The sequence below is a fragment of the Myotis myotis genome, unplaced genomic scaffold (genome assembly GCF_014108235.1).
Source record: "Myotis myotis isolate mMyoMyo1 unplaced genomic scaffold, mMyoMyo1.p scaffold_m19_p_12, whole genome shotgun sequence".
In the NCBI taxonomy this organism is placed as follows: Eukaryota; Metazoa; Chordata; class Mammalia; order Chiroptera; family Vespertilionidae; genus Myotis; species Myotis myotis.
Window position 1 is genome coordinate 38366159 of NW_023416316.1, and position 27532 is coordinate 38393690.

The 27532-nt window shown below is 40.4% G+C and overlaps 2 protein-coding genes across 18 annotated transcripts in view; one reads left to right on the forward strand and one right to left on the reverse strand.

The window, feature by feature from the left end:
* TRPM6 (transient receptor potential cation channel subfamily M member 6) overlaps positions 1 to 27532 on the forward strand; it is a 121526-nt gene that overhangs the window by 87341 nt on the left and 6653 nt on the right. For 9 of the 17 annotated variants that reach the window (XM_036330821.1, XM_036330811.1, XM_036330812.1 and 6 more), the window contains 10 exons: positions 507 to 630; positions 3790 to 3881; positions 5806 to 5864; positions 8153 to 8178; positions 11514 to 11564; positions 13051 to 13116; positions 14869 to 15155; positions 15669 to 15751; positions 16432 to 16637; positions 22817 to 22868. In XM_036330821.1, the coding sequence (XP_036186714.1) occupies positions 507 to 630; positions 3790 to 3881; positions 5806 to 5864; positions 8153 to 8178; positions 11514 to 11564; positions 13051 to 13116; positions 14869 to 15155; positions 15669 to 15751; positions 16432 to 16637; positions 22817 to 22868 (1046 nt within the window). Of the gene's footprint in view, positions 1 to 506; positions 631 to 3789; positions 3882 to 5805; positions 5865 to 8152; positions 8179 to 11513; positions 11565 to 13050; positions 13117 to 14730; positions 15156 to 15668; positions 15752 to 16431; positions 16638 to 22816; positions 22869 to 27532 lie in introns of those variants that run through there. The other 8 variants (XM_036330816.1, XM_036330817.1, XM_036330822.1 and 5 more) reach the window with 8 other exon arrangements.
* On the reverse strand, positions 26143 to 26575 carry LOC118667454 (transcription elongation factor A protein-like 8). The gene has a single exon (XM_036330828.1). It carries the CDS (start codon positions 26573 to 26575, stop codon positions 26222 to 26224), a length of 354 nt encoding a protein of 117 aa, XP_036186721.1. The 3' UTR covers positions 26143 to 26221.

Genomic DNA, 27532 nt, shown 5'->3' on the forward strand with positions numbered 1-27532 from the left:
GCATTACTTTAATGGTGAAGGGGATGGGGCTCATAGACGTTAAGTAATTTGCCCAAGTTCGTGTAGTTTCTAAGTGGCAGAGCTAGAATTTCAATGTAAGTTCTTTTGGATCCCAGCCTTGTTTGTTCGTTGATTTTTCCTCTGTCCCAGTGGTTCTCACATTGTAGTCTCCTAGCAGCATGGGAACTTACTAGAGATTCACATTTTCCCTCCCAGGGGGCGGGACCCAGTGATCTGTGGCTTAACACAGTCCTGGGCGATTCTGATGCACACTTACATTTGAGAAGCCCTGCTTCCCACCCTGGTTCTCATTCCTGACTGCAATTAGGAGAGTTACCTGACGCTGGTGGACTGTCAGCATGAGTGATGGGAGCGCAGAGCTTCCTGGTTATTCTAATGTGCAGCCAACGTTAACAACCAGGCACTTCACCAGGGTTCCTCTACTAATCTGACTCACTGTTTGCAGATTAATATCACTGTGTTCCAATGAGTATCTTTCTCTCCAGGTCATAACAATCGATGCCTGTTTTCAAGGTGACCAATCAAATGCAGAGCCAGGAGAAAGTAACATCTCCAAAGAAGAGGAGTGCAACAGGAACCGGCTGGCAGTGTCCAAGTGTAGTCAGTTAAGTATGTAACAGTCTGCACTCTTGGATCCCCAAACCTCTGGTAGAGTCCCCTCAAGCTATGATCTATAGGCCACGGGTGGCCCCTGATGTACTTTTAAGTGGAGATGAGGGAATGAAAGGGTGGTAACGCCCTTTTTGGGAAAATAGCTCTTTTCTGTTTTTAATTTTTATGAAAGGAACAATATTTCTATGTGTTTAATGAATCTAGAAAAGAAAAATTAGGATTTAGAAAGTTGTTTTATTCAGTGTTCATTTAGTCTGATTTGTGGGGGGAGGTTGTCTAATTTTATAGTCTTACGGCTCAAGTGACATAGATTTGGACACTTACACAGAGCTCAATGGATTGAGTTGTACTTGGTTATTTACAACTTTCCCAAATAATGTTCATTCCGTGGGCACGTATCCCTTAAGTTTAATAAGCATAGTGTGTGTGAGGATAAAATACGGGTCAGCCAGCTAGGAATGAAGACGATGATCCAGGCATAGAGTGTGAAATACACCTAGATAGGTAAGATAAGGACAGACTATGAACAGAATTGAGAACAGTGACCAGAACTTTGAACTTCTTGCATTAGATAACAGGAGAATTTACTAATTTTTAAATAGGAGGGACTATGTGAATAAGAACTCATGAAGATTTAAAATTATTTGAAATACCAAATTTAAGGTACAAATGGACATTGTATTGAAATCTATGTTATTATGCTTCTTTAAAGCTTCTTTAAGCTTGCTTTTATAGTTGACTAGAGGCCTGGTGCACAAATTCGGGCTGGCGGGGGGGAGGGGCCGTGGGCAGTTGGCAGGCTGGCCCCGCCCCCCTGGTTGAACTCCCAGTTGAACTCCTGGTTGAGGGGACAATTTGCATATTAGCCTTTTATTATATAGGATGGTTTTCAACCAAGGGGTAGTGGCCAGGGATGCTGCTAAACATCCTACAATAGGCAGTCCCACCCCCAACAAGGAATTATCTGGTCCAAAATGTCAATGTCAAAGTTGAGAAACTCTGATTTATATTTTAAAAAATACTCAATTGTCTGTTAAATCACTGTGAATCAAGAGGCTCTAAGTGGAAAGAGACATTAGAAATTAAATTATTCAGAACAACCTCAATTTACAGACATGGCTTGAGAGTTTAATTATCTTGCCTTAAATCACACACAGCTTATTAGAGCCCATAATTTTGAATAAATCAAATCTCATACCTAAAGATATGATTCTAGGGCTAATTATAAATGTATTCATTTTATTTATTAATGTATATTTAGTATCTATTACATATTTTAATCAGTTACCTGATATTTAGGTTATATATCATCCTTATTTAATTTAAGTTCTTTTTTAAATTGAAATATAATTGACATATATCATTGTATTAGTTTTAGGTATACAACATAGTGATTTGAAGCACATTGTGAGTTGAGAATCTTCTTTTTTTTTGGAACCTGCCCAAATTGAGTTAATTTAAAAATAATTTAAAAATAAATAAGTTTGAGGGTGGGGAGGTGCCCTGTCAGTTAGCTCTCTTTAAATAAAAGTTCTGAGGAAATTAACAATGAAAAGGAAAAGTATACTTTTTAGCTTTTCCTATAGGTATTTTATTTTAATTGTAATACTCTGTTATAATTGCAACCATAATTATCATAATTTTATATTTTGACGAATGCCATATATGAAATTTTGTGATTTTTCTAACAGATTTTTTTGTATCCAAACCAAGGACGGAATGGTTTATTTCTGGAAGTCCTAGCTTCCTCACTTAGTGTGGTTATATACTTATTTTTTTCCAGCACAAAATCATTAGAACAAAAATACAACTATTACTTCCTATGTTTAGTCAGGGACTCTCTTTTTCGGCTAGAAACGTTATTTATTTTAAAACACACCCGGAGTAGTAAATACCGGAAAACTTCATCAACGGCGTCTTTGTTTACATCAGGCGGCACAAGCTCGGGCTGCTGCGCAGCGAGGGAAGCAGGTCTTAGCCGTTGACACGCGCGCGGCCACTGGGAGCTCCGGGGACGTTTCCACGGAAACACAGACGCGGCCCGTCCGGGGCACAGGCTCCTTCTCGCTGTCGTCCTCTCTCCCGATCGTGTCCCATTTTACAGGAAAGGAATGGTTGTTTAAAAGGCAAAGACAGACTCAGGAGCGATATTAAAAACAGCCTTAAGCTTTTCCAGGGTGCAACGGTGACATGAGGGGGTGCGTATAGGGGGGTTGCTGTTCTATTCCGACAGATGAAAGAAATCCTGACCTTCCGGTGGGACCCACCCTTTGGCACTAGGGGCTCGGGAGCTCCTGACGTCCACCTGTGCCGGGTGGTTCGTGGTCAGGGTGACGCGGCTGGAAGCAGGAGGCTCGGCTTCATTCATTGCAAACCTAAGGCGACAGCGTCCGGCTCGCCCCCGGCAGCCCCTACGCGCCCGGCTCATTCCCGGGTGACGGCGGGATACAGGAAACCCTTGCTTCTTAAGACAAACATAAGGGAGCACTAAAGCTTCGAGGAATGATGCCAACTTCACACCCACGCGCTTCACCTTTGCTCAGTGCTTGAAGCTGCGTGGCCAGTCAGGGACTCTTAATAAGTATTATGCTCAGATTTAATCCAACCGCTATATGCCATGGACTCTGTAGGTATCAGGTATAAATACTACTGCTACTAATTCTCATCATCTTTTTAAAGAAAAGTCTAAAAGTTAAATCCATTTGCTGGCATTTTTTTCTATCTTTTTTTTTTTTTTTTTTGCGTAGCTCACTATGATGCTTGATACAGTTGTTAAGGAAGGATTCCCAACAATTTGGAACTAAAATTTCACATATTTTAGATAAAGCCTGGATGGTAGGGTGCAGGGGAAGGTGAATGTAAAAAGTATACAGAAGGCATGTTTTATAGGACAGGTTATGGATAATTTAATTTTTGACTTGAGAGATAAGTATAAATGTTATAAATAAATGTCAAGGTAACTGTTGAAGAATAGAAATAGGATATATAGCTTTCAACCACTTGAGAAAAATAAGGACAAAAGACTCTTTCTAAAACTTGCTCAAAAGAGAAAAAAAGCTGTATTCACATTTAGATGAATACACTGTGTTCAGGTCTTTCTATTTGAAAGCAACACATTTTCATGTATTCTCTAATTTTTTGCTTCTTTTTAACAAGGTCTAGAACCTAACATGTACCAGAAAACAAAAACTAAAGGAATGGAGCGGCATGCTGCTCAAGTCAGTGATTATCTAAAGCAGCCTCCGGAGGTAAAAACTCTCACGTGATACTTTGTAAGAAAACATTCATGCACACAACATGACTCCGTGACTGTGTGTCTGTTTTATCTTTATGTCCCTTCATTGGCTTCTGTGTATCACACTGAAATCTTTGCTTTGAATATTTGCTCAGTTTTTTTTCTCCCGCCCCCACATTTTATGCTTTGCTTGTTCTTCTTTATGTAATTGGCCTGTTAATGCATTTGAAGTAATTTAGCCTGTGCATTTTTGGCATGAAAGAGAAAGAACTTGGGAATTTTCGAAACTCTTTTCAATACGCTTTTACCAGGTACAGCTAGAATCAACGTATAGAAGCTACTGGGAGACAAAATTCAGCCCAATTTGAGGAGGAACTTTTAGCAAGTGGAGCTTTCCAAGGATGGAAGGGTTTATTTCTGGAAGTCCTAGGTTCCTCACTTTGTGTGGTTAGTCATTCAGGCTGAGCAAACCTCTTTGCAGACGTGTTGGAGGGGATTTGGGCATCGCAGGGTAAAGGGCCCTCCGTGTTTCTCCAACCCTGAGGCTCTCCTCATTTATGGTCTGTTTTCTTTACCATCCATAAACATATGCCTGCTTTCCTTCCCATGTGGGAAGCGTAATCTAGGTAGCTAACCCAAGAAATCTAATTTTAGTTTGGTTTGCATATTATCTTTAATGTGGGAGCTATGTACACATTACCTGTATGAATGCAAACTAACAACCTGAGGTGTTCTTGAAGGAATGTAACCTGTGAAAGGCTTTATTTTTAAGTATATTTTTATTGATTTCAGAGAGGAAGGGAGAGGGAGAGAGAGAGAGAGAAACATCAATGATGAGAGAGAATCATTGGTTGGCTGCCTCCTGCACGCCCCACATTGGGGATGGAGCCTGCAACCTAGACATGTGCCCTGACCAGGAATCCAACCGTGACCTCCTGGTTCATAGGCAGACGCTCAACCACTGAGCCGTGGCCAGGCTGTGAAAGGTTTTGATAGTAAAATGTACTATTGCTTGAAGGTAATTGGAGGCAGGGATCTGTGTGCCCTGTCCAGTCCTGGTTCTGCCACTTCCTGGCTTTCAAAGCTATAGGTATACATCCTTAACCTCTGAGCTTCAGGAGCTGAGTCTCTAAAATGGGGCTAATCTCTTAGGAGGTTATTGATAGTGGATGACAAAAATAACACCAATGGAAATTCCTAGAGTAATGGCTGGAGTGTCCTAAATTTTGAGAAATCATAGTTGAATCTAAATAGGAAAAAGAATGAGCTGATTTCAGGGTAAGGTTATTCTAAATAATCAACTGGCACAAAAGTCTAATGATAGGACATGATGTAATGATTGATGTTTCCTGTCAATGTTGACCTTTATTTCTTCTTGATTTTATATGTTCGCTCTCATTTCTCTTTTAAAAATAATATTAGTTTCTTTTAAAATACATTTTTATTGATTTCAGAGAGGAAAGGAGAGGGGGAGAGAGATAGAAACATCAATGATGAGAGAGAATCATTGGTCAGCTACCTCCTGCTCGCCCCTTACTGGGGATCGAGTTTGCAACCCTGGCATGTGCCCTGATATAGGGAATCGAACTGTGACAACACGGTTGATAGGTTGACAGTCAATCACTGACCCCACACTGGCTGGGCTTCACTCTCATTTTTGTAAAAACCTTTATATATTACATTTTCTCTTTGCTGTCACCATACAAATAATTTCATTCTGTTAAAGTCCATCAGCAGATTGAGTTACTCATATTTTGTGCTAACATTATGCATCTTTCTAGCCTAGGTCTAGTATGTTAAGTAAAAGAGAAATAATGAGCTATAGGAAGGGGGGAAGGATTGTACTTTTCAAGGATTGTGTTTTGCAAGCATGTTACTGGAAGCGTGGGGTAGGAAAATGTTGGGTAAACATGTAATAACCTTTCCCTTCTGCTCAGGCTCTGAGTAAAAACTCTTTGTGGAATTCCCGGAGCACCAACCTCAATAGGAACTCCCTGTGAGTATTTCTAAATGTCTGTCTTTAGCATCTTTGGCTTCTGTTTTTATTTTTAACAGGATTGGGAACACAGGCTTAATTTGGTCAGAAAAGGAGAAAAATAGTGTTTGTCCAATGACAGTATTTTTTTGATAGCAACAAATGAAAATCATTTATTCTTCATGTTTTTCCATTTCTGGCAACAAGATCTCATCTCAGTGCCTTTTAAGATGATAATGTAGCACCTGGTACTACAGCAAATTAACCATTTGTCTTTTCCATGTCAAAAAGCACACATGGAATAATGAGCACCACATCTTTTCTGATAGATAAGATTGTGGGATTTGCACTAAAGAGTAGAAATGATGCTGTCTTGCCTAAAGAAAAAGACTGAGACTAAAAACCTGATTATGTTTTTTTTTCTTTAGTTTTAAAAATAATTCTTGTTTAAACAGTTTTTCTTTTTTGTTTATGAGGTTTATCTTTTTTATTTTTGGCTTCTCATTAACATCTTAAGTGTTTGTCAGGGCAGCAAATTTGAAAAATATGGAGATGGAGGGAAAGAAAGATCGGCGAGGCTGGGGGTGGGGGGAGAAGGGGGGCGGAGGGGAGAAAGTGATAGACACCTGGTTGTTGACTTGAGAATCCTAGAATTTTATTAGTAGTCAGAGAAATAAAATTTTAAAACGAAACAAGCAAAGATTATTCTATTTTATTTGTAGTGTTTTCTGGACTTTTCCAGTTATATCATCAAATTCACTATCCATACAGCCACAGAAGCAGAATTTAAAACCATCTATTCTACAAAGGGCCATCTGCTACCAAGCAGGTGGGATGTGACTTTCAGGTTGTAGTCAGCTCCATCAGAGATTACCTTTTCTGCTAGAGCTTTTATCAAGGTCTGTGTGCAAGCCTGTCTCTAGACGTAAAGCACACGTGACTTTCTTCTCCCAAAGGTTCAATAGTTTGTGCACATGCAGAGTAGTGGGTTATTGCAGCATGAAATTAAACAATAATTGTAATTGTACTTTTTCCCCCAAGGACTTTACATACTGGAGATATTCTTTAAATGCATTTACTCAGACTTGCCCATGGCCACTTGTGCACTTGAGCAGGGCAAGTAACAATTTAAAGCTAATTTCGGCCTGTGAACATTTAGGGGCCACGTGGGCTAATGAAACTGATTTGTAGGTTTGTCTGGAGATATTCACAGACTCATTTGTAGGCATCTGCTTTGCATAGTTCAGGGACCCTTTAGTTCAATGATCCAGAACACCACAAACACAGTTAATCTTATGTATGTTGTGTGATCATAGCTAATTAAAACCAAAAACCAACAACTGCTTTTCAGTTAGCTTAGGTCCTACATAGTAGATGAATTACATGCATATTTGAACTATTTCTTGGTTGATAAAGATTGGGGTCAAAGGTAACTGATACTTTCTGTCAATGAAATATATCCACACATACATCCTATATAATAAAAGCCTAATGTGCTAAGTGTCCGGTCGTCTGATTGGCCATTCAACCAACCAAAGCGTAATATGCTAATGATATGCTAAAGATACTCAACTGCTTGCTATGACGTGCACTGACCATTAGGAGGCAGACAGTCAACTGGTTGACCAGTCGCTATGATGTGCACTGACCACCAGGGGGCAGACTCTCTGACTGGAAGGTTAGCTTGCTGCTGGGGTCTAGCTGATTGGGACTGAGCGAGACAGGCCGGACATGCCCTGGAGCCCTCCCATGGTCTCTCCTCAGCTGGCCAATCTCCTGCGTCCCTCCCTGGGCCCAATCATGCACTGGTGGGGTACCTTGGCCTGGTCTGTACCCTTTTGCAATCTGGGACCCCTTGGGGATGTCGGAGAGCTGGTTTCAGCCCGATGATAGAACAACTGGTTGTTATGATGCACACTGACCACCAGGGGGCAGACGCTCAACGCAGGAGCTGCCCCCTCTTGGTCAGTATGCTTCACAGGGGGAGCACTGCTCAGCCAGAAGTTGGGCTCATGGCTGGCGATCACAGTGGAGGTGGTGGGAGTCTCTCCTGCCTCCGTGGCAGTGCTAAGGATGTCCAACTGATGACTTAGTAGGCCATTAGTCGGAAATCCCCTGAGGGCTCCCGGACTGCGAGAGGGCACAGGCTGGAGTGAGGGACCCCCCTGAGTGCACGAATTTCATGCACCAGGCCTCTAGTACATATATATATGTATAGACTCTATATTGTTACTGTTTCACATACTTCTCCTTCCCTTGATCACTGGAAAATGTAAAGCATTGTCTAAACAACTTTAATTTTTCAACAGGTTGAGAAGTTCAAATGGAGTTGGCAGTAAGTTTTTGTATTTAAATATATTTTTTGTCTTATCGGTGATAAGGTTCACTCTTCTGTTGAGATTTTTGTAGTTCTTGAAATTCTATCTATGACCTGTTTAATATGCAAAGTAGAAAGTTCAGCATCAAAATAGAAAGTTGAATGTCTTTCTCCAGGTACATCAGGACTGATGTCTAGTTTTAGATCACCTGTTTTTAACTGTGATTTTCCAGTTTTCTCTGTGAGTGAGGGTATAAGCACTGAGCTCATTTAGACTGTTCAACCACTGTTACTTTTTTACATGTTACTCATTAAGAACTATTCATAAGATTATAAGGAGATACCTTTTCCTACATTTTTTTTCAGTAGGACTCTTACCCAGCTGGCTAAGTAGGGCCGTCGTGTGAGACAACTCCCTGGTAAAGCCACTCTCAGTAGCTAACTTTAAACTTCACCACACTCCGTGAGCTCTTTTCCATATTCTTGACCCCTTGATCCAGATTGGGTATCTTTCTCTTCTATGGTCTTGTCTCACTCTATTATTGGTTTTTCAGTGCCCCCTTTACAGTCGATTCCTTCTCCTCTACCTACAAACAAATTTAAGCCATTTTCTATACAAAAGAAGAAAATAATCATGTCCTTGATTTTACATAGCTTTCAAGCTGCCACCCCTTTTCCTTCCCTCCAAATGGGTTGAAACAGTATTAACATTTGCTCATCAGCCCATGGTGTCTGTCCCCACCACTCTACTGCTGTCCAGTGCTAACTGCTACGCCACATGATCTCTTTTTAGTCCTCATCAAAACAGTGGCGTTTATATTGACCATTTTATCCATCTCCTAAGTTTCCTTGAGGCTACTCTTCCCTGGCTGTTCTTCTATTTCTTTGTTGTCTTTGTTGACTGACTTTTGGTTCTCTGATAGCCTCCTCTTCCTCCACCAAACCTGGAAACCTCAGTCATTTACTCTGCCCTTCCACACCACTGCTCTTAGCTTTCAACTCTGTCTTCTAACTCTGTTACCTCCACCTCCATCTGTGGAAGCTGTCTGTTTTGCTCTCCCCCACTGCTCCTGCCTTCAAGCCTCCAGCATTTATTTTCCTAAATAAAAAGCGTGTCCTTTATTTTGCCCCCCTTGATATTGTGCTAATATGGTGGTTGTTTTCTCTCCCTTTAAACTGGCCCACATTCCTACTGGAATTATCTTTCTGAGCCATAAATCTTCGCTGCTATGCTTTCCTTTACCTCCTACAGGATAGGCTGCACATTGCTTAGTCTTTCTTGTGATCTTGACAGCCTGGTTCCAGTCCCAATTTCCAGGCTCATGTTCATGAGCCCGTTCATTCAATATTTCTACCATGCAGAATATGACCACCCACCTGTTAACACCTCCATGTGGTGTCTAGGAGGCGCTGCAAACAAAATGTTCCACCTATCTTCTCCTCCATCTGAGGAAATAGTAACTCCATCCATCTGGTTGCTGAGGCCAAAGTCTTGTCATTATCGCCCATTTTCTCACATCTCCATGTCTGACCCATCAATAAGTCCTTCAAAGAATCTGATCACTTTGCTACCTCCACATAGCACTCTCCATCTCTTCCCTGGTTTATAGGATGGCCTCCAAACTACTGCTCTCTGTCTATTTCCAGAGAGCAGCCAGAATAACCCTTCCAAACTGCAAGTCCAGTTGAGTCACTCTTTTGTTGAAAAGGTGTTTCCTCTCACTCCGTAAAAGCAAAATCCAGTCTACAAGGGCCTCTTGATCTGCTTCTCCTCCAACTCTCCAACCTCATTTCCTCTCAGCATAGTCCACTGGGGCCACACTTCTCTTCCTTAACACAGCAAGCATGGTCCGGGCCTCGGGGCGTTTGCACTTGCTGTTACCTCTGCCTGGAATGCTTTTCATTTATCCATATGACTCTCCCCCTCTCTTCCTTTAGGTCTGTGTTCAGATTTCACCTTATCAAAGAGGTCTAGCCTAGCCACCCTGTGTAAAATAGTAAACTCCCTGTCCCCCATACTTTCTAATCCTTTTAACTTGATATATATGTAATACACTATATAAATTATATATTTACTTGCTTGTTTATTTTCTACTTCCCTTTACTAGAATGTAGCCAAAGTCTTCATCTGTGTTCATTAATATAATTTCTCTTGAGCATAGACCAGTGGTTGGTACATAGTAAGTGTTCAAAAAATATGTACTGAATCAAGATCTCATAGCTCCTTCAGTGGTAAATCCAGGATTGAAACTTAGCTTTATTAGACTTAGATGCCCATATTCTTTAAAGTATTTCATATTATTTGTCTATCAAGTTTCCATAAGCTTCTGTATACGCCTCTATTATATAACTTAGCAAACTGTATTGTGATTGTGTTTCACATGTCTTTCTTTCCCACTATTTCATATTTGCTTTTCTCTAGGGTGAGAGAGACATCTTATTCACATCTGTCACATCTAGCATTACATGCAATGGGAACTGAATGCTATTATTATTATTATTATTATTATTATTATTACATGAGATCAGAAAGGAAGAGACTTTTCTGCTGATCCTACTTTTTACCAAGCACCCCCAAAGGAAGGGATTTTTGTTCCTTTCCTTATTCAGCAACAAGGAGCCGGAGAGATCTATGAAATTGTGCTCATTATGCTGCATACTCTACTAGGTATAAAGCAGTTATCACCATGAGACTGAAGTTCTCCACTTTAATTTTGATTTTATGAAATGGCAAAACTGTTGCAAAGGATTTCTCTGGAGGCTTGCAATTTAGGGATTGAGCACATAATAGAGAACCAGTTAAACCTGCAGGAGATGTTCCCAGCACACAGTCCTTCTGTAACCAAACAGATCCCTGATGTCATATTCTCCACCCACTCCTTTGTTTCTGCTTATACCTCTTAATGTGTTCCATCATTTTGTTGTCATTTTAGGTCATGGAAGTTGTCTGCTAATAACTTGATATTAATAATGTCTTTATATGGGTACTGCATCTTGGTAGGGAGCTCAGAGAATTGTGCTTCTGGGATGTCGTGAAGTGTGATGGGCAGCTGAGTGCCTTCTGCAACTCAGAGGTATAATTGGTTCAGAGGAAATAGATCTTTGAGGCTAATATTACCTGTCTTTCTTCAATTCCCTATATAAATATGTTTGGAGATATTGCATTGATGATTGGAAGCTGTCAGGATACCATGCACAATAATGTGGTTAAAGGGTATTAGGCAATCTTTTTCAAATACCGAGAAGCCATTCTGATTAACTTGTTCAATAATAACTTTGAAGGCAATATATTCAGGAGCATGTATTTATCTCTAGCCAAGTAATTAAAATGCCAATCTTCTCTATAATTTCAGAAATCTCAGCCTCCTTAAAAAGCCCTCAAGAGCCTCACCATCATTATTCAGGTAGGATGCACATGCACTGCCACATGTCAACTGAGCTAAACATCTGTGGTTCTGCATTTGTACACAGAAATGTTGACGAATTTGTAGCATCAATATGGTTCCCAACTCAAAGAGTTGTTCACTCTGATGAGAAGAACATTTAGATTTCTTACCTTGCCATTGACTTGGGAAAACAAGATTTAAGAGAATTTGGATTTTTAAAAAATTTTTGAAAAATAATTTTTTTTTTGTATTGGCAAGCCAATATCATGAAGGGGAAAGATGACCTTGAGATTGACAAATTCCTTATAAGCTCAAAGCCAGCCCAGAGGCAGAGCTCTCCAAATTTTGGATTATGAAAGAGACAGGCCTGAGACTAGCTCTTTGAGGGAGGGTTTTGTACCTTCACTGGGCCCTCGGTGAACGTAACCACTGAATGAATGCCAATGCCACAGAGTAAGTTCAACAAAGACACCTTACAAGGATGTTATTAAGTAAGGGGTCAAGGCTCTTGACTCTCTGAAGCAACATGACCTCACAGCGCTTCAGTTGTCTTTCAAAGTGGGAATCATTGTACTTGACCTTCCTGGGGAAAAATCTGCCAGTGGGCTAGTTGAGAATTAAGAGGGAAACACTAAAATGCAAAGCAGTGTTAATAATCAATAGGACTTGTGCCACTGGGTGGTCTTTGGGGCATCATTGCTTGCAGCACTCGGTGAGAGAATAATGGGCAAGCTTTTTACAGTCTAAAGCTCGGCACATGAATAAGAGTGTAATGGTGTGATAATTACCATTATTATTGTTATATCAAGGTCTTATGTTTGGGGTCCAGTACTAGACTACCTTATCCCGAATTCTCCTACTTGGTGAATAGTGCTTTGATGGATTCCAGACTCCACATTCCGGGCCTTATAACTGGGTCTTCCAGCTTAGCTGTAGACCATCATTTTGACTAGTGGTTAACTTAAGAAAGTCTCTGGTGAGGAATACTATGCTGGTAACTCCTATTGACTCTGATCTGTTAGGATACGGCTCTTAACAGGAAAATGCAGATCATTTGCTTCTAATTAAAATTGGTCTCCAGCTCTCTCTGGGAAAAGAAGGTGAACTGTGCAAAGCCAACAGTAGATGTCCCCACAGTCCACTGTGCATTAGATTTGCTCCAGAAAAGAAAAAGCAAGGAATGAAGACCGCAGATTAAAATGTGCTTTAAAAGGAAGTTTCGTATATGTCTGAACTAGTATGTGATTTGGTGTTCAGGAGAGTGGAGGTGATAGCCCTACCACAGACCCTGTTATATAATATCATATCACCTGTTCCTAAGATGGGGATATCCTGTTTAAGGCATACTTTCAGTACTATATAATATTTTTGATACAGGTAAATATTAGGGGTCTTTGAAATGAAATATTTTGGTATTATATGCATTTATTGATGTGTGGAGGCTCGCTGTGGATTCAGCCCACCGATGCATAGTAAAAACAGTCACTCTTGTCTTTGTTTGCAGCCATTGAAAGAAACAATTTAATGAGGCTTTCTCAGACCATCCCATTTACACCCATCCAACTGTTTGGTGAGTGCATTGCTACCTTCTTGAGGCTATGCCAAGGGCAGAGGCATAACATGCGAGTAAAGCAAAGGGGAAACCACTTGCATCACTTCAGTTGAAAAGTTTGTTTTGCCAGTGGTTGTAGTTTAGTGAGATTAATTTTCCAAAATGAAAACTCTTGTTAACCACCGGCTGGCATCTAGGATCAAAATCTAATACCATGGGGATGGGACCTCTAATGAGCAGCAGCTGGGGAAAAAGCAGCAGTGTGGCACCTGGCACTCAACTGATTTCAGGCTGGAAGCAAGCAGGGAAGAAAAGAACCAACGAACCATGTGTAATAAACATGGAAGAAAGCGATACATGTCAACACAGTAAAAGCTGACTGGCATCTGAAGAGAAATGCTTTGTATATTGTTTTTTATTTCTTTTATTTTGTGGAGACTAATTGCTCTTAGCTCAGAGAGCAAACATCATTTTTAAAGGCTGGAGCAATAAAGAAGAACAAGCTCACGTTGGCCAAGGCTACCAGAGTTTCTCTGTCCGGCCAATCGACAATACAACAAGGGTCCCCACACTGTCCTGGCTGCCGATTCTCCTCACCGTCCCCATGCGGCTTCTGATTGTGGGTGCAGAGGCCTTCTCCTTCCCCTTGGCTCCACGGCTGGCTTTGCAACCCAGCAACTCTGTTCTAAGTCCTCTCAGTATTTCGAACTCCAGAGAGATATTCAAGGGGCATTTATCCGGGCACTAAGAATAAATAACTGAAAATATGTTACTAAGCATTTACTAGACATATGTTTTAGTTAGCAGTTTAGTGCAAGAATGAGCAAATAGATTCCTTTCTTGGTAAACTAGTTACAGTGTTCACACACACACACACATACAAAGCCATTTGAGGCAGAGGTGAAAGGAGAAAATGAAACACAGGCTGGGCAGAAGTTGTGTATAGAATATGTTGCTTCTGTTATGAAGCATTAAATATTGCAGTTAGATGGGATTTAGACTGGGTAGGACTGGTGGCCTGTTCATCAGCCTGAAACTGGAAGCTATATAGCAGTTAAAGAGCATTTTGTGTCTAAATTTTTTTTTAAGTGGGATTGAGTTTGTATCCGAGGTTCTAGCTTACATTAGACAGATTAACATAGTTAATCTTCATAACCCAAAGAGATGAGTGCTACGTTCACTCCCCTTGTACTGATAAAGGAAGGCTTCAAGTAACAAAGGTAGGAGGGAGTGTCTCTGAGGTATGACTTGACTCTGTATAACTCACCGGGGTTAGACTATGCATTCTCAACAGGGATGATATCCCCAAGAGAGCAAAGACATCCTTTTCTTTTTATGTATAAAGCACAGGTATACAGTATATCTTTGGTATTAAAATGTCATGGGAGAGGCAATTAGAAAAAATGTCTAATAATGTTTATAAGGGGGATGATAATGAAAAACATGGGGTTAAACTATCTCTTTAGAAGTATTTGTCTTAACTACTTTGATTTTGTCCAGCTATATAGTCTATAATGAGAACAACTTCATTCTTGTGTAGCATCTGATGCTTTGTCCCTTCTCCCCCTCTCCCTCTTTACTGGATAATAGATAACATAACAACATGGCCAAATCCATGTCTTTATTTTCTAGCAGTTCCTGTATAGGTGCAATTCTATTCTCCTCTGATCATTTGGGAAATGGAACTGAATCTGAATTGATCTTTAGGATGTCCTTCATATCACAGACCTGAGATCTCACTGAACGCCTCACCTACACTTCTCTTTGCAGCTGGGGAAGAAGTAACTGTCTACAGGCTAGAGGAGAGTTCCCCTTTGAATCTCGGTAAAAGCATGTCCTCCTGGTCCAAGCACGGGAGGACTGCGATGATCCAGGTGTTGTCCCGAGAGGAGATGGACGGCGGCCTCCGCAAAGCCATAAGAGTCATCAGCACCTGGTCTGAGGATGACGTTCTCAAGCCGGGGCAGGTTTTCATTGTGAAGTCCTTCCTTCCTGAGGTTGTGCAGACATGGCACAAAATCTTCCAGGAGAGCACTGTGCTGCATCTCTGCCTCAGGGTAAGTCAGAAACCCAGAGTCCAGATGGACTGGCCAGAGAAAGGAGATCTGGCTACACTTCAAAGGCTGTTATCTTCAACCCAAAGGATAGCCTAGTTTTGTTTTGTTTTTAATATATTTTTATGGATTTCAGAGAGGAAAAGAAAAGGGGGACAGAGAGCTAGAAACATCAATGTTGACAGAGAATCATCAATTGGCTGCCTCCTGCACGCCCCCTACTGGGGATGGAGCCTGCAACCTGGGCATGTGCCCTGACCAGGAATTGAACTGTGACCTCCTGGTTCATAGGCTGACACTCAACCACTGAGACACACCAACCGGGCGGCCTATTCTTTCTTGGAGGTGGTGGTATTTTGTTAATTTTGTTTTGTGGAGCTTTTGCTTTTGGAGTGGGGAGTGATAGGAGTTGAAAAATGCTGAAAATTACGCTTGCTGGGTCTTCAGTAATTCTGTGATCATTAGTAGGCATGTGATAATAAACCAATATTTTGATGAATGCTCTCTATTTTGTAGGAAATTCAACAACAAAGAGCTGCTCAAAAACTAATCTATACCTTCAACCAAGTGAAACCACAAACCATTCCCTATGCACCAAGGTAAGGAAATAATTGGCACCCTAGCCCTTCATGTTAAGTAGGAATTTCTGTCAGTTATTCTCAGCCTCTTCTGAGAAGTACAAGGCTCACGGAGAAGTTCTCCAAGACTTCATTGTTGGGCTCTTCTTTCCAGAGTTCTGGAGACTGGTAAAAGAGAACTAGACATCCCAGGGGTGCAGAAATCACTGAACTTGTGTGAGTGGAGGTGAGAAGTTCATGCAGAGGCCAGGACTGACCTCTCTATGTGAAGCAGGCAGATCCCGGTGTAGTTACTAATGTCCAGGAACATTATGGCCAAAAAACATTTCTGTTTTAAGCATATTTTTTTTCCATTAACATTGTATAGAAATTAAAAACTTTTAAAGAATGAACCATTATTATGTTCACTTGCGTGTCTACATACTCTTGCATTCATTTAGCAAGACAGATCATAATTCAGTGCTGAGGACTTATAGCCAGATTTTATTGCTTAATTTATAAGGAATATTATAGCACATGGCAGGGACAGTTGAGTTAGTACTCATAAAGGAGTTGGGACATTTCCTGAAAGAAAGGGAGGTGGGAAACCCCTCAATCTTTGCATTCCATAGTAAAGGACCTGCATCAGACCAGAGTTAGGTAATCTCTCCTGCTGCTGACTGTTCAGTAATGTAAGTCCCACCTTTGCTGCCTCCTCGTAGGTTCCTGGAAGTTTTCTTAATCTACTGGTATTCCGCCAACCAATGGTTCACCATTGAGAAGTACATGATGGGGGAGTTCCAGAAGTACAACAACAACAATGGCGATGAAATTGCCCCCAGCAACACCTTGGAGGAGCTGATGTTGGCTTTCTCTCACTGGACCTATGAGTATACTCGGGGAGAACTGCTGGTTTTAGATTTGCAAGGTGATTGGTAGCCTAGAACTTCATACAACAAGCATGAGGCCAAGTTCAGGAAACACTGACTAGGGATTGCTTTCTCCATGTCATGGTTACCTACATTTGACCTCAGCTCTTTCTTTACTCAAAGCCATGCTGAAGGTCTTTCAATGGAGATATTCCATGGCATTCCTTTTTTTTTTTTTTTTTTAATTTGAAAACTGAAAGATGATTATTTTTTTCCCGATTTTATTTATTATATGTGAAACTGTTCCAAGTGGCAATAACCAGACAGGTGTCCTAAGAGATCTTGCAAGATCCAGGATGGGTAATGAATGGTGTTGTTCTATTTAGTTTTGAAGGGAGGTGGGGCCATTTATTTCAGACATTGCACAGTGATGATCACAAGCACTTACTATGTTGATTCCCACCGAGATCTAGGGAAAAATATATGGCGATGATTAGTTGCCTAACATAAACAGCTAAAACTTTGATCTAAAGGGAGATTGACTTTTGCACCAAATTTTCCAGGTTTATGGCTTTGTCTTGGACTTACATTCACAAGAACACTTAGGTATGCATTTATACACACAGGAAAGTTTACTTTCCCTGCATTTTTCATGATTTTTAGCTCATTGCTTTAGCAATTTATAAATTAGTTTGCTCTCTTTGCTGTGTGCCTTGATATGACAGTCACGAAAGTACAGACACAGTCTGAGGAGGTGTAAGGCACTCTTATTGAATGGAAAGAAGCTTTTGATCAGCGCATCTCCCACTATCAACACTTCACGCGTGACCTATAATCCTGCAGCACGAAACAGAGAGTCTCGAGCAGGCTTTCCGTGCAGGAACAGGAAGAAATATGAATTAAGGTCAAAGTTTAATCCCTTGGCTCACTGACTGGGGCTTTGGTTTTAAATAAGGGATTTAGATCAGGAACGTTCATAGAAGTTATCTCATTTAATCCCAGAGGCAGTACCTCAAGGTAGATATTATGGGGAATTGAAGCACAGAAAGTTTAAATAACTTGCCCGAGGTTGCACAGCTACTTAATGGGGGAGCCAGGATGCAGACTTAAGCTGTTTTGACCATCTATTCTATCCTTAATCGTGCTATGGTTCATTTAAGCAGATTGGGCCTATTTCTTATTCTCTCACTTTCCCCCCTGTTCAGTCCTGGGATTCTGTGCTGAAAGCCAGGTTTGGAGACTGGGGACAGTTGAAATGGGCAATCCTGGGCATTGTGAGAAATGTCTAGTAAGACTGCAAAGCCATTTTGATTAAAATTGTGCCATGTACCCAAGGGTGCGTATCTACTTTTTACACTACACATAAGTTCTGTCTTTTCAGATCTATGCTGTTCACAGGTTATATTTCTAACCCTCAAACACAATATTTTAGGAAGCAGTATAAACAAAGTTAAAACAGTCAAGATGATTCATCTTTTAAACCAGCAAATCCATGATCCATGTTAGCCCAGCATGCTCATCCCCAAGGCATCTGCTTTGGTAGCTCATGTTTGGGAGAGGTTGATGTTTTTCATCTGCACTTAAGTGTCTGTGCTTTGAGTTTTGGGTGGAGTGGTTTAAAAAGAAAAAAAGAAAAGAAACAAACAAAAAAAGACAACCAAAGAAAAACTTTAAGGAATTAATGATGACTCTTTAGTGTGTTTTGTATTCCACTTGAATAGACTTTTGTTTAATGATGTTTATGTTTGGGGATTTTTATGTCTCTTAGTAATCCACAGTGACATTAAACAGAACAAATGTCTCATTGGTCGTGTTGGGGGGAGAAGGGAATTAACTTTATTCTTTTACTGGGCAATTATGTGAATTGCAGAAACAGGCCACTCCAAATAAACTATGTCAAAACACTGACCTTCAAAGAAGGGAAGAGAGGACATCATAGATTGAATGTGAAGAAATTGAGATACTTACTGGAGAGTTTTGGCCAATTGGTTCGGCCTGAACTTATGGAAGAACACAAATCCTAAAACTAATTATAAGCAGTTATAGTACCTATACTACTAGCTAACATTTGCTAAGTACTTATTTTGCTCTAGTTAGAAAGGGAAAATGGGAAGAACATGTTTTCTTAAACTATCAATAATGGTTTTGGGTTTAGTTGGGTTGATGAGTATTTCCAGTCATTGGAGAGATGATGTGCATCATCTGGGTGGTGGGGAATGGAGATGGAGAGGCCAATGGCAGCAGTTAGGAGGAGCTTGGAGTCATTCAGTGCTAGTATCTGACTCCTGGCTTTCCTATAAACCAGCTGCGTGACCAGAAGGGTACCACTTTGAGTCCCAACTTCTTCATTTGTAATTGAAGAAAATAATATGCACTTAACTCATAGGACTGTTAAGGGGTTGAGATGAGACAAGTTCCTGACACACAGTAAGCCCTCTGTAAGTGTTGTTGTTGTGTTAGTATTGATCTCCGTGTGCTCTTTAAAATGGAAGTGAATCTTCAGTTGTGAATAGTCTGTCCTTACTGGTGTGGTCCCAGTGGTACTGCAGAGAGACCTAGCGGTGAGTTTGACATGCTGGTGAAGCCCCGGTCAGCTTGCTGTGCCTTCCTATTATTGCTTGGAGGGAAAGAAGAAACGAGGAACACTATGGCAGATTACTCCACCCTCCCCCCTACTTCCTTCCAAGGGATGGCCAATCATTAACCCAGGAGTTGCCGCCCCAGACCAGGAAGCTGAATTCTAAGGAGAGGCTTGATCGATTTCCAGTCATGTAATTATATTGTAGTCGTCTCTTCTCTTTCCATTTAAAAATCCTACATGTGAGGGCCTGAATCATCATCATTACACTTGAAATCCAACTTTTCTTTCCTTGCAATGGGAATTAAATACAATTGCATTTCAAATTACAGTTGTCCGGAACATTTTTTAAAAAGCTCATTGTATTCTTCAAAGAACTTTTGGAGATATTAGGTCTTTTTTTTCTTTTAATTTAACAAAGCAGTTTCCGGAATAAGTCCACATTAGCATCAACATCATCAGGATGAAGTTCTGCTGCTACAAAGACGGTAACTTCTTTCCACAGATGTAGAGGTTCGCTGATGTAGCCCAAGGTGGTTGGGATCAGAATGTATGTTTCTGGGTTTCTCATGAGGGCATGCTGCATATTACCTTATACACGGGTATTTACTCTATTAAAGCTGGTAAAGATATATCATTGGGATTTTAAAATATGAAAATGTCTTATTTTCTCCCATGTTTTCAACTATCTAGGAGACTGTGTGGGTAGGATTGGCACCGATGTTAAAATTTGCCTTTTGGGCAATTCCTGTGTATCAGGAGAGGCAGGGTAGGTGGTGGTGGTGCAGGTGGTGCAGCGTGAGTGGTTCTCTGGGCTGCTCTCTATTTGTCACACATTGCAAGGCCCTTTCTGCCATTTGGGGGCAAGCTTTGAACGGTCAGATTGAGTGTAGGGATATAAAGTTTTGTGGATATAGAACCCTCATTCTTACAGGGGAATTTATTCATTAGAAAACACAGTCCTTTAGGGAAATGGGATAAAAGAAATAGAATTTTACTTCACAAAATGTCTTTATAGAATTAAGATAATAAAAATAGCAGTTGACAGTTTTTAGCACCCTCTGGGTCAGACACTTTGCTAAGCGGTTTGCATATAATAGTTCACTTAATCGTCTCAGTAACCCTACTAGCATAAGATAAGACTCGATATTATTCACACTTCAGATGACAAAACTTCGATTCGGAGAGATTAACCCGGGTGACCAGGTCACCACCTAGAAAGTGAAGTGACTGTGAGTGGAACCAGATCCTTTGACCTCCCGCCTATGTAACAAGCAACAAGATTTAAAGGAAACAGGAACTGATGTGACTTTGGTAGACAATTTTTCCCTATACAGCTTCCGTTTCCCCCCAGTTGATATGCCCTCTTTAGGCACTGTGAGTATTCCCAGCTTAAATTTGTAGTTTACTCAGATATCGTTCTACAGCTTTCATCAGCTCTGGCATTTTCAGGCTCAAAGTTAGGTCTGAGTTTAACATGGAAAGGATTTGTAAGCCTTTAGTCTCTCTACTGGTGGTACTTGTGATATCAGTTGGTTTGTCTTTTTGTTTATTCACTACACAGTTCAAAAAGCAGGGTCCCCTAGGCTGTTCCTTTTTATACCCGAATAAGAGAAGCATAAAGAGCCCAGCCTCTGCCTATGACTTTTTAAAGAAAAGCACTTAGGAAGAGGCTGGGCTCTTCATATCAGCAAAGCACATTGTGCACACTTGCCCGTAAGCCTGTGTTTCAGCCTTCCTTTCTCTTTCCCTAATCAAAACCAGTGTAGAAAGAGACTCTATGCTAGGGGTTCTAAAACATCCCTGTATGGAATTCAGAGGGTCTGTGAACTCTGATGGAAAACAAAATTGTACCTTTATTTTCACTAACCGGTAGCTGAAATGCATAATTTCCTTTCATTATAATGGTGGTATTAACATGAACAATTACAGATATTAACACGGCACATGTGTTGGCAGATATCTCAAAAAACTGTTCATATTTATTGTTGGATGGTGTAACAGTTATTAGACTTGTGCTAGATTCTGTTAATTAACATATAAAGAAGCACATTTATGCAATACAATAATTTAAAAATATTTTGGTAACTTTATTTCAGTATCATTGGTTTCTTTTGTAATTTTATAGATTTAAATTATGCATTTTAAAACATTATACGGAGAAAAGGGTCCCTTAGCTTCATCAGACTAACAAAAAGGGGGTTATGATGAAAAAAGGCTTAAAAACCCATACTTACATAAGTGATTTTCCTAAGGAAATCAGTGTGTTAGGGAAAGGTCACTAAACTGGAAGGATTATGTTCTCTTGTGAAGGCTTTAGAATAGGCTAAAACATACAGAATATAGCAAAACTCTTTTTAAAAATAGTTATAAATTTTATAATATTTTAAAAATAGTTTTCCCACAAAGTTGGTTTTTTCCAAGCAAAGTGCTGATTGGAGGAGGATCTCAGAAATCTCTGAGTTGTGCATTCACCTGTCTGATCAGCTTGCCTGGGAAACATCATTGTGTTGGAAGTCAGTTTCCTCACCACTCCCTTTTTATAACAGAGATTCGCTTTGGGTGTTGATCCATCTCTGTTTTGATGAATATTAGCTTTAAGTTACTTACATTATCCTTTTATGCATTGGTGTCATTTTTTTAAAAGGTAAATTTTATTGAAGAATAACATACCGCCTGAGCCGGTTTGGCTTAGTGGATAAGAGCGTCGCGGCCTGTGGACTGAAGGGTCCCAGGTTCGATTCCATTCAAGGGCATGTACCTCTGTTGCAGGCTCTTCCCCAGCCCGGGCCCTGGTTGGGGTGTGTGCAGGAGGCAACCAGTCAGTGTGTTTCTCTCACTTTGATATTTCTCTGTCTTTCCCTCTCTCTTCCACTCCCTCTAAAAATCAATGGAAAAATATCCTCTGGTGAGGATTAAAAAAAAAAAAAGAATAACAAACTATATTCAGGAACATGCACACAGTATTAATCATATATCCCAAAGAATTTTAACAACCTAACACTGGTGTAATCAGCAGCCCAAATCAAGCATCTGGGGGCATTTGGATCCTACTGTTTTTAAATGTTCTATGTAGCATTTGATGGGTATCTCCGATGCAGTGCAGGTTGTACCTGCAGAGCCCCACAGCGCCCTGCACCTTGCCGAGCACCGATGGACTCCTTCAGGAGACCAGGCACACGCTCTGGCTCAGCTTCAGTCCTGTTGGCACCACAAGTGGACAGTGTAACCTCGGTCACATTGCTTATTCTCTTTGAACATCAACATACTCATTGGTACAATGAGGGTATGAGGATGCTAATACTTTTCTTTCATGATTGCTAAGAATTAGAGAAAATAAAATTAGAATGTCTGGTACATATAAGTAGTAAATGAATGATGGGCGTTACTATCAATAACTGTGAACACACCCCTAAAACATTCACTTGGGGCCTGAAAGTTTACAATAGCCTAAGAGGAGGTTGGGGGAGACAGCATTCACTAAAATTTTCCCACATACCTGGACAATTTTTATAGTACAGTTAATTCACATGTTGTTTGATTGATTACAGGATAGATAGAGGTTTAAAGAAAGTATTAAAATTTGATTATTATTATTGTCTGGAAATCTGAGAAAATGAAATTCCCATTTGCTAAGTGAATTTTCTTTCTTCCTTGGAGGTGTTGGAGAAAATCTGACAGATCCATCTGTTATAAAACCTGAAGACAAACAGTAAGTTAACTTATTATGTTATCTTTTAGAAAATTGCCTTTACCAATGTGCATGGTTTTTAAAAATAATTTTTAAACATTTATATTTCTTGCCTAGATCCTAGGAAGACTTTGAGGCTGCTTTTATCTATATATCTTTATCCATATCCATCTCTTTATTCTCTGTGTTATATATGTGTATGTATATATTTGTATATATCTATCTATCTACAATAAAATGCAATAAGATTCAAAATACAATAAGATTTTAAAGAAAGCATAGATTAGGAAATGGGGGTGAAAAGACAATATGGAAATAACATAAGATTAAATCTGGAGTTAAGTTAGTACACATAAATGGAAATTACAAAGGCCAATGCAGTAGCTAGAACTTTGTTGCAGACTTGACTCTGAGTTTTCTAGTGACCCAGACAAAAGAGAAATACAGGTTAGTGCAGCCTTTCTAGGCTTTGACATAAAAACAATTAATGTCATAGGAGAAGCACAGTTTCCTTTGTTGTCCGCACAATAGAGCCATTGCATCTTCTCATGGGCAGCGTCTTCCATCACATGCCTGTAAAATGAAGGTTGGGGCAGAAAGTACGCTACTCAGTACCGGCAAGTCTGTGAGGGGTCAGAACACTAGGGCTTCAATATGGAGCCTCAGACTGTCTGTTAATTAAAGGCTAAGTTTAAATTATATGGAGGGATGAGTCATCTGCCTGTCCTTTGGATTTCCGTGGTATTTTACCCCCTAACCAGACTTTTGGGAAGACTTAGCAGTAGAAGATCAGAGGCTTTGTTGTTCTACTGAAGGTGGAGGAGAAGGAAAGAAGTGATGGTGTTAAGGACTGGTCAATATGGCAGGCGCCAGTGGTTTTCAAACATGAGCTTGCATCATAATCACCAGGAGAACTTGTTAAAACACAGATTGCAGCCTCCAGCCTCCCCAGCCCATTTTCTGATTCAGTGGGTTTGTGGTGGGGCCAAAAAATTTAACAAATTCCCAGATGATTCTGATGGTGCTGCTGACCCGAGACCACACTGGAGAACTGCTAACGTACAACATTGTTATTTCTTAGTTGTCCTAAGGGTCTATACTTGGCTCTGGGTTGTAAAAAACAAAATAAATTAAATTAAATATATATATACATATATATATATATATATATATATATATATATATATATATATATAATTGCATAAGTGGTAAATCTTGTAAAATAAAATTTGAACATTTTACTTCCCTCCCATAGGTCTCATACTGTGAATATTTACTGCTTTATGGAGTAATCTAATCTAAATATGGTCTCACCTAGCTAGCGTGGCTCAGTGGTTGAGCATCGACCGATGAACCAGGTCACAGTTTGATTCCCATCTGGGCACATGCCTGGATTTTGGGCTTGATCCCCAGTAGGGGGCGTCAGTGATTGATTCTCTTTCATCATTGATGTTTCTTTCTCTCTCTCTCTCCCTTCCTCTCTAAAGTCAGTAAAAAAGTATATTTAATTATGGTCTGATCTGTAAGCTTCTATGCAGAGGCCTATCTAAAAGTATTAGCTATTTTTGTGTATGAGGTGGGAGCTGGAGACAATAAAGGTGAACCTGCTGCTCCTCTGCATCCAATTCCTGTGCTATCTGACCATGCCGTTCATGTTGTGACTTTCAGGGTACAGGTAAAGGCTTTGTTATTTTTCACTTTAGCAGAGTGAAAGTGTTTTTAGTGAAGAATATTATTTCTTCAGCAGCCCTGTGTGCTCAAGGGTATGTAGTAGGAACCTGGTACCATAAGTACTTTATAATTTTGCAGTGAAAAAAAAGTTGCGCATATAACGAACCAAGTTTTTGTATACTCTGTCATTTATTAAATTTTGACCTTTGGATATGTCATTTAATATGACCTGAATAGTGCTATCTTTTAGAATTCTAAGATTATATTATCCCACTTGACAGTCGAGTACTTAATTGCATTCTATAGGCCAGTGGGCCTCAATTTCTATTAAGGTCACCTGGGAAAATTTAAAAAATAAGCTGCTCAGCATTGGCATCAAATCAGAATCTCTGAGGAGAGGGCCCGGATGTCTGTATTCTTTTAAAAGTTCCTCAAGTGATTCTAATGGACAATCAGGGTTGGGAACCTCTGTCTATGGCAGACTTTATTTTTTATGACTTGAGGATAGAAAACTCTGGAACCTAATAGGACAGCATCCTGGTAGCATGCCTGGTTTTGTGGGGTCACCTAACTTTGGGTGCAGTTGGTCCTCATGGCGAAGATAACTAGAAGTGCTATTTTTTTGCCACGGTGGCAGATTGCACTGAACTAGTTCAGTGAGGCTCACATTTCGGATGCCTTCGGTGTGTTAATAAACCTTGGCTGCACGAGCAGGGGCCACGGACCAATCATGTTTGCATCACCTGGGACACTGTGAGAAATGCAGAATCTCAAGGCCCTCCCTAGAGCTCCTGAATCTGAATCTGAGTTTTCACAAGATCCTAAGCTGATTTGCTGTTATTTATTTATTTATTTATTTATTTATTTATTTATTTATTTATTTTCCTGTAATAATTGCCAGCTTTATTCCTCTGGCTATGAGATCCAGAGGTGATTTGAGGTTTACATTTTAATAGTTATTTCATCAAGAGTTTGGGTGCCCCCATTGCCCTTATAAGCTGATTGCAAATTATTTCATTCTTACTTATTAAAAAAGTTTAATTGTCTGTGACACAAGTTCATTAAAAAATACAAATAAGCAAAAAGAAAACTCACACCCCACAGAAATAAGCACAGTTAATTTTTTGATGTATGTATGTATGTATGTATACACACAGGCACGCACACACAAAATTTGGGATTTTTATTGTACATATGTGAGCTGATACTAAATATGCTTTGCAACTTACGTTATTTTACAACATGGAATGAACATATTTTCATGCATTTGTATGAAACTTCCCCATTGAAAAATAGACCTGGAGAATAGGTCAAATTACAAAATCCAGTAAGATGCTGGCTAACAAGGAAACTATCTAAAACAAAATTCTATCAGATGATTAAAAGTAAAACAAAGGTCTCCTAGCTGGTTTGGCTCAATGGATAGGGTGTTGGCCTGTGGACTGAGGGGTGCTGGGTTTGGTTCTGGTCAAGGGCACATGCCCGGGTTGTGGGCTTGATCCCCAGTGTGGGGCATGCAGGAGGCAGCCCATCAATGATTCTCTATCATCACTGATGTTTCTATCTCTCTCTACCTCTCCCTTCCTCTCTGAAATCAATAAAAAAAAATTAAAAAGTAAAAGGAAGGTAAAAGATACATCAGAATATGCTAACAGAAAGCAGGGGCCAGGTTTTACTATCAGATTAAAAAAAAAAAAAAGAATTCAAGGCCTAAAGCACACAGGATAAGGTCGTCTGCGTGAATGTCTTTGCTTCCAATGCATCATCACAAACTTGTTTCTTACTCTTCTTATGTCTTCCGGATGCCTTTCCATCTCATCTACTCCTCTTAGCATTTCTTCAGGGTCCAAATGCCTAATGGGAGTGTCCTCTTTGAATGCCTGCACAGGTTGAGCCAGCCCGCTTCTAAGGTTTCCTTCCGCTTCCTGGCTGACACCTTCTTCGGAAGGCGGAAGATTGCCTTCTGCCCCCTGTGGTATATCTTCTGAACGGTGGTCTTCCTCGGCCTTTGGCATGTTTTGTACTTTTCCTTTGTTTTCTTCACAAGACTTTTGCATGTTGAGTATTTTTCTATTATTTCCTTTTTGAATAGATTAATCCTGAAAGGATCTGGGGCACTTTTCTTCTCCAGCAATAGGGAGCTGCTCTGATTTACTGTCATTAGAGTTTGGGCAGCACCAGTTTAAGCACGTGCTTTCACATGTTGTTTATTTTGCCCTTAACATGGTCGGGGGTAAGCAGCTTCAATCCCAGTTCACTGCAGCTCAGGGAAGATGGTACCTTGCCCACCAGGAGGGGGGTCCATGAAAGAGAAGATGTTTTTGTGGTGCAGATTCTGATATTGTCTTTGCTGCCTCTTAACTGTCCCCAACCTTTTGCACGTGAAGACAAAGTCATCAGGCCTCCCTCACCCCGCTACCCCCACCCCCCAATCCTTTCTGGCTACCTCTCTTGGTTTCTCAGGTCACGAGCCTTGGTGAAGGCTGCCTCAGGTGTTGGTAGTTTGGGATTGCGTCTTTTCACTTACTGCCTTGATGTGTTTGGGCATTTGACAAGTCTGAAATGGTGATGAGATATTCTTCAGTAAATCCATGTGTGTGTGGCACTAATTAGTGTTTCCTTACACGTGAAATCAAGCCACCACCTGCTTGTTTTGTGCTGTGAAAAACCTGGGAAGCAACTGTATTTATTTATTTTTATTTTTAAAACTCTGATATCTGAGCCCTAGCTGGTTTGGCTCAATGGATAGAATGTTGGCCTGGGGACGAAGAGTCCCAGGTTCGATTCCGGTCAAGGGCACATGCCCGGGTTGTGGGCTCGGTGCAGCCGATCAATGATTCTCTCTCATCATTGATGCTTCTATCTCTCTTTCTCTCTCTCCCCCTTCCTCCCTGAAATCAATAAAAATATATTTTAAAAAACTCCACTATCTGAAATTGCAAGGTTATAAATATGCTTTAGGCAGTAGACAAAATGAATGTCCTTACAACCCTCCTTCAGGACCCCCACCCCGC